The 7549-nt window shown below is 37.7% G+C and overlaps 1 protein-coding gene across 1 annotated transcript in view; it reads left to right on the top strand.

Annotated features, from left to right (window-relative positions):
* The window catches only part of STRN3 (striatin 3), a 135855-nt gene that overhangs the window by 74594 nt on the left and 53712 nt on the right, over positions 1–7549 (top strand). The window contains exon 5 of the mRNA XM_007938524.1: positions 847–1020. Within this exon, the coding sequence (XP_007936715.1) occupies positions 847–1020 (174 nt within the window). The remainder of the gene's footprint in view (positions 1–846; positions 1021–7549) is intronic.

The raw sequence follows: 7549 nt of genomic DNA, 5'->3' as shown, positions 1-7549 counted from the left end.
CCCTCCTGTGGTGTGAGCTCATTAATATAGCAAAAAAAAAAAAAAACCTCTCTCTTTTCCACGCAGGGTCATATTTACAGGTCAGGTTTAGGTATTAGGACTTAATATTTTTCGGGAGATACAGTTTAATCCATAATATCAGCCTTCGCCTAAAAATCTTCTTTTCTTCTGCCAGGAGCATTTAAGTTTCTTTTCAGAATCCTTCATCAGCCCCTCAGATACTTCTAAGAAGAAATTTTTTAATTTTCAAACAAAGCCATTCATGACTCTTAACATTTGTATGTCTGACCCCTCCTTTTTCAGTCTCATCCTGGATTTTAGGTTAAGCATGCTAGCTTAAATATAGAGAAAGTTTGAAAACCACAGAACGAGAGGAATGCTATGGGATCTTAGATCCTAGAAGGACAGATGAATAGTTAGTCAATCAAACTCTGATTAAGAACTCCAGGTTTAAACTTATCACTGTTCTGAGGTTCAGTTCTACTGATGCTCTACCACTCTTTGGACATTTTAAAGGAAAAAACAAACAAAAATGCCACACACACACATTTAAAATATACTATTGACTTCTGGAAGTTTTTTAAGGCACTAAGTCTTTTTAGGTTTGAGGATAATTGGCTCTTAGTTAGCCATACTATAAGCTCTCATTTAAATGGTGGTTTATAATTGGCATTATTCTCTTAGAACTGAAAATAGTTGATAGAGAAGAAAGTTATTGGGATGAAGGAAGGATTTTTTTTTTTTTTTTTGGTAGGATTGTGAGCTTTTCTAAAAACCAATAGCACTTTGAGTCTTGGCAGGTGCTAACGTTATGTGGAATTTAATATTTTTAATTTTCTTTTATAGATATCTTCAAGAAGTAGGTTACACTGATACAATATTAGATGTACGATCTCAGAGGGTAAGGTCGTTACTTGGACTGTCCAATTCAGAACCAAATGGATCAGTAGAAACAAAAAATTTAGAGCAGATCCTGAATGGAGGTGAATCTCCTAAACCAAAAGGACAAGAAATAAAAAGGTACGGATTATATTTGTAGATGAACTTTTTTTTTTTTTTTTTTTTGAATATCAACATTACATATCTTTCAGCTCCTTGTTAATACTGTTAGCAATTTTTAAAGCAGAGTTTGGGTTTAAGTACTCCTTGTATGTGTCTCCCCCTCCGTCAGCCCCCCAGTGACGCCATGAGCAAATAACATTTTCTATTTAGGTGCTTTTTAAATTTATCTATATTAAGTTTTGATGCCAAGAAAATAGCTATAGTTCCGAAATAGGTGTAGAGTTAAAACAAAAATTTGAGAGTGATTTCGTTTAGTTCAGGACTATTTTGACATCGTGATTTTTAAAATTTTTGATGTATTTTCAGTAAGTTATGCTACTCTATCACTAGAATAAACAATAAGTGTGAAAGAAACAAAGCTTTGTGTTGTGTTTGAGCTTAGGAAGCTACCGTATACACTTTTAAAAAACATTTTTATTGAGATGTTAGTGCATATCATAAAATCCAACCATTGAAAATATACAACTTAGTGATCTTGTAGGATATTCACACAGTTGTGCAGCTGTCACCACAATCTGAGCTTAGAATATTTATATCATCCCTAAAGGAAACCTCTTATCCATTAGTTGCCATTCTCCATTCTTCCCTTGTTACCAACAAGTTGATTCCAATTCATGGCGATCTCTTGTGTTACAGAGTAGAACTGTTCCATAGGATTTTCTTGGCTGTAATCTTGGCAAAAGCAGATAATTAGGCCTATTCTGAGAAATAAACTCATTAATAAAAAACAATTTGACATCTAATGAAGCCAAAGCACTACCATTGAGCCAGTTCCGCCTCATAGGGCTTCCAAGGCCATAAATCTTTACAGAAGCATACTGCTTCATCTTTCTCCAGTGGAGTATTGGTGGGTTCAAACTGCTGAGCTTTTGGTTAGCAGCTGAGCACTTTAGTCACTGTGCCACCAGAGCTTCTGTAATACCTAGCAGAGCCCATATCTTCTTCATTCTGGATTTTAGAAAGTATAGAGTGTTTTTAGCATAAGAGAAAATGCAAAAGTATTATTACCCAGTTTTAACTCAATTAGCCAGGCTTAGTAATTCATAAAAACCAAAAAGTTGTGCTTGTTGAGTTAATTCTCACTCACTGTGACCCTATAGGACAAAGTAGAACTGCCTCATAGGAGTTTTAAATATTTCAGAGTAAAGCAATTTATTACCTAAAACTGAAGTAAAGATCAACAAAAGTCTGTAGATCCTTCTTATGAAGCTGCTTCTTTTTGGAAGATTAAGAAATTCAACAGTTGTCTGCAATCAAGGTTGATTCCGCTTTCAATGAGGATGCCTGTGTATTTTGACTCTGCACTAATGTAGATGGTGCAAAAAGGACAAGGAGGCCACATACTCTGACCTCCTAGAACCCCACAAGAGGAAGGCAGAATCACCATCAATAATAGCCCAAGGCCTATTACTGCAAGGCCAGACATGCTGCCTCCCTCCAGCCCTTTCACCAACTGTTCCTCCCAAAGCACCACCACCTCTCTCCTGGGTTTGATGATTCGCTGCAGTGGCCACACAGAACTCACAGATTAGGAGATTTATTAGGGAAGCACCAGGTTACAGTTCAAGTTCAGGAAAAACGCTCAGTCTCTCTCCCAGCCCACTGTCTCTCAGCCAAGTCTCTCTCAGTCTCTCCCCCAGCAGTGCATGTCCCTTGGTGTCTTACTCAGCAACGTGTGTCTCTTGCGTCTCTTTCCCAGCAGCATGTGTCTCTTTAGCAGCACGTCTTCCTCAACCAGCAGTCAGAGAGAGTTCTGCCTCTAGGAGGCCTCCTTTTGAGCTTGACAGAGTGGCCAAACTAGCCAATCATAGCATCAGAACTCTAAGCACCTGAAAGAGAGCCTCCCATAACATTGCATTGTGCCACGCCCAACAGAAATAACCCAGGTGGATAACATTTACAGTCAGGAGCTCCTCAGTTGCTCATTCCACCACTGAGTTTACAATGACTTATGGGTAGAAAAGCCATACTAAGTAATTTACTACACTGAAGATGGTATGGTATAGCCATCTTTGGAACCATTGAAAACCCCTGTTGTTGTTGTTGTTATGTGCCGTGAGGTCAGACCCGACTCATAACGACCCCTCCTTGGGTTTCCGAGACAGTATCACTGTGGAAGTAGATTGCCCAGTCTTCCTTCCGAGTACTGGCTGGTGGGTTTGAACCACCAGCCTTCTGGTTAGCAGTCAAATGCCTTAGGCACTACGCTACCAGAGCTCCCTTTGAAACCCCTAGGAATAGGAAAATACACTAACATTTGGGTAGAGATTTTAGCCCTCCCTCTGAAAAAAAAATAAAAGTTTATCACTTTTTTTTTTTTTTTTTTTAAATCAACCAACCAAACCAAACCAAACTCATTGCTCTTGAGTCAATTCCAACTGATAGTAACTCTGTGGAGCAGAGTAGAGCTGCCCCATAGGGTTTCCACGACTGTAATCCTTTTTAAAAAAACTTTTTATTGTGATTTGGGTGCAATTTTACAAAGCAGATTCATTTTACATTCAAAGTTCATATACATTTTGTCTCATGATATTGATTATAATCCCCACAGTATAACAGCTCTCCTCCCACCTCCTCCAAGTGATTACCCTTTCCCTGGGTTCTTCTTACCTGTACATTCTGCCTCCTTAGCTTTCTCCCTTGCAGATGCTTCCCTTCTGATCTCCTCTGGTTGACTGTTACAGTAAGACTGTAATCTTTATGGTTGCAGACCGCCACGTGTTTCTCCCACAGAACAGTTGATGGGTTTAAACCTCCAACCTTTTGGTTAGCACCTGAGTACTTACTAGTAAAAATAAATTAGAAACACTCTAAATGTCCAGCAGTAGAGGAGTAGTAAAATGAATTCATTATCAGAGGCAACATACTTAATGGTTAAGGATGTGAATTTTGATGATGTACCGACTGGGTTTGACTCCTGACTCCATCACTTATTAGCTGTGACTTTGGGCAAGGTACTTTACTTTCCTGTACCTTAGTTTCTTCATTTGTGAAATGGGGATGATATTACCTACCTGATAGGCTTGATGTGAACAGTAAGTGAACCAATGTCAAGTGCTTAGAACAGTGCTAAATAAATGTTGGCTTTTATGAATACTGTGTATCCAACCAAAATGTGACCCTACCAAGAATAGTGTTGACTAGTTTCTGCTAAGTGAATATACTGTTTATATTTCACTATAGGACAGTGTTGTGGGTGCGTACTGACTGCATCATTTTGGAAAGCATCAACTTTATGCAGATTCATTGTAGAAGATAATTCTCTTAAATCTTATGACTGAGAAAAGCTGTGCTGCTTTTTAAGCATTTAGTCTGATTTATCCTTGAATGTCCAGTAGTTGTCCTCTTTGCCTTTTTCCTGTGGCTATTTGTAATACAGGGTCAAATTTATGGCCCCTCATTACAAAGAGTAAAGCTTGCTATAAAACACTTGTGGAAAAGATAGCCTTTGACTTGCAAACCTTTTTCTTGTCTTCATTTTATTTTCCCTTCTTTTGGATATATTATTATATTTTTCAGTCTGTTGTTTGCCTTTTTTAGAATACAAACCAAACCAAATTCACTGCTATTGAGTCGATTGCTACTCATAGTGACCCCTACTTAGGTTTCCGAGGCGGTATCTCTATGGAAGTAGATTGCCCAGTCTTCCTTCCAAGGAGTGGCTGGTGGGTTTGAACCACCATCCTTCTGGTTAGCAGTCAAATACCTTAGGCACTATGCCACCAGACCCCTTTTTATAGAATAAGATAGGAAATAAATAGGTGTTGGCAACGGAAAAATTACTTCAAAAATACTATAGAAAGAGACGTCTGACATAAGTACAGTGACTTCCAAAAAATCCAAATCCACTGCCGTTGAGTCACCTCTGACTCAGAGAGACCCTGTAGGATGAATAGAACTGCCCATTTGGTTTCAAAAGCTATTATCTTCATGGGAACAGACTGCCACATCTTTCTATCATGAAGCAGCTGGTGGATTTGAACTACAAGCCTCTTGGTTAGCAGTCACATGCTTAAGCACTATACCAACTGGGCTCTTTACACTTTAATACACCTAATAAAGATGTATTTTACTTGTGTGCTTTCCAGAAATTGCTAAAATGACAGTTAAAGGCTTTTAAAAGATGCATTGACTCATGAGAACAAAAAACGAGTGTGTATAAGGAGTCCTGGTGGTGCAGTATGTAAGTGCTTGGCTGCTAACTTAAAGGTTGACAGTTTGAACCCACAAGCCACTCCAGGGGAGAAAAGACCTGCTGATCTGCTCCCTTAAAGATTTACAGCCTAGGAAACCCTATGGGGCAGTTTTACTCTGTCATAGGACAGTTAATCATAGTTATCTGTGAGTCAGAAGCGACTTGATGGTACACAACAATAATAACATATGTAAAGAATGAAAAATGGATAATTTAACAGTTTTGGAAACTAGAAGGAAAATGGACAAATGGCAACTAATTTAGTAGGCTTGAGAAAGCTACAGTCTAAGCTCATTCAGAAGCAATAGAACTAAGAAAGGGAAGAAACCAAGTCAGGTTCCAGAATCCCAGAAAAGATCAAAGGCTAAGGAATTAGAGGTATCAGGTACATTAGAGCCCAGTTTAGATGGAACTGTGAATGGAGGATTAGTTTAAGAAGCAGTTAGAATCCCAAATTCCCTTTTTCTTTCTGTGTGGCTGGATGAACACTCCTTCCCTATTCCAGAAGAATAGTGGTACATTTTCTGGTGTAGTTGAACTAAAGATTACTGATTTCTTAAACTATCAAGCAACTTCCAGCCAGGGTTATTGTTGTTGTTATGTGCCATTGAGTTTGCCTCAACTCATAGGGACCCCTCCTTGGGTTTCCAAGGCAGTATCACTACAGAAATAGATTGTCCTATCTTCCTTCCGAGGAATGGCTGGTGGGTTTGAACCGCCAGCCTTCTGATTAGCAGTCAAGTGCCTTAGGCACTACGCTACCAGAGCTCCCTCCAGCCAGGGTAGTATGTGAAAATGTCTAGCTGAGCAGAGAGATCACCCACTTTCTTTTCTACTTGGTTTATATTCCTTCCTGACAGTATATTAAAACTGATCTCATTTATAAAAAAGACTTAATGATTTTGACAATTGGATCTGCCAGTGAAATGGCTGGGCCTCTGTCCTGTCATCAAAAAGTGAAAGCATACTACTTGACAAACCTCATCCATGTACACAAAATATCCAATTAGCTTTTAGATGCCTCACTCTTAAATGTAACTACTTAAGGAAAGATTTTAACATAAAAGTTAGGCAACAAAGGAACCAAACCAAAAAAGGAGCTCTGATCAGACAGATTTGTAGGGAACAGAAGAATTATACAGCTTACAATTATGCTCCTGAGGAAGAGTGAGAGAAGACAGTGTACTTGCAAAACAAACAGGATGCTATTGAAAAGATTCAATCAAAGATCAAATAAGAGTTGCTAGAAATAAAATATGTGATATAAACAATTTCCACATGTAAAACTTGGAAGATAAGGTTGAAGGACACTTCCAGAAAATAATGGAAAAATAGAGAATAGAAATGATGAAAAAATTTAAAGATTAGAATAGGAAGTCCAGCGTTTGACTAATAGAAGTACCAGAAAAAGAGAACAAATGAAACGGTGTTGAAAAGATTATTAAGGTAGTAATGTAAAAAATATCACAGTATGTTTACAAAAATGTTCCCAGATTAAAAGAGTTCCAACCAAATGTCCAAAGAATTTCTAACATAAGATCCATACAGAGGCCATCGTCATGAATACTAAAAATGAAGAAGCAGTTCTAAAATCTTCCACATGGAAAAATCATTGAGAATCAGACCAGTATAAAATTATCAACAACATTTAAAACTAGAATATAGTAGAGGAGTAATTGCATTCAAGATTCTGAGGAAAAAATAATTACTGTTTAGGTTTCTGTACTGAAGCAAACAAGTGAATTGCATGAGAGAGTAGAAAAAAGATGCATTCAGACAAGAGAGTCTTGAAATTTTACTCCTCATTCATCTTTTTTCAAGAAGCTGTTAGAGAAGATATGCTTTAGCAGTCTGAGGGAGTAAATAAGGAAAGAGGAAGATGTGGTATCCAGGAAGAAAGCTGATCTAATACAGGAGAGAGACAGAGGAAGTTTCAGGAAACAGTTGTGCAGAGGGCCTAGAGGGTAGCCACAGTAGAATGGAAGAAGATTGCACCAGAAGGAAAGTCTTTTAGAAAATACCATATTGATACATTAGCTGATATGTTGGAGGATTTTGAAATATAGCAGATTTCTAACTCTGCTAGAGAATTTCTGGGAAAGAATAAAAAAGTAAGAATTATTAATTTCAGGACAACCATATGCACAAGAAAGGAAATAGAATGATTGCTTATAATGTGACCTAAATGTTAATAGTGTTTACAGTCATAATGTAATCATGGAATAGTAATTTAGTTAAGTGAATTGATGTAATTATATTACCATCAATATAATTGGAGGAAGTGTGAAGTAT

The sequence above is a fragment of the Orycteropus afer genome, unplaced genomic scaffold, assembly GCF_000298275.1.
Source record: "Orycteropus afer afer isolate SDZICR_OR568_19922 unplaced genomic scaffold, OryAfe1.0 scaffold00051, whole genome shotgun sequence".
NCBI classification, from domain to species: Eukaryota; Metazoa; Chordata; class Mammalia; order Tubulidentata; family Orycteropodidae; genus Orycteropus; species Orycteropus afer.
This window is presented reverse-complemented; position numbering and strand designations above follow the sequence as displayed.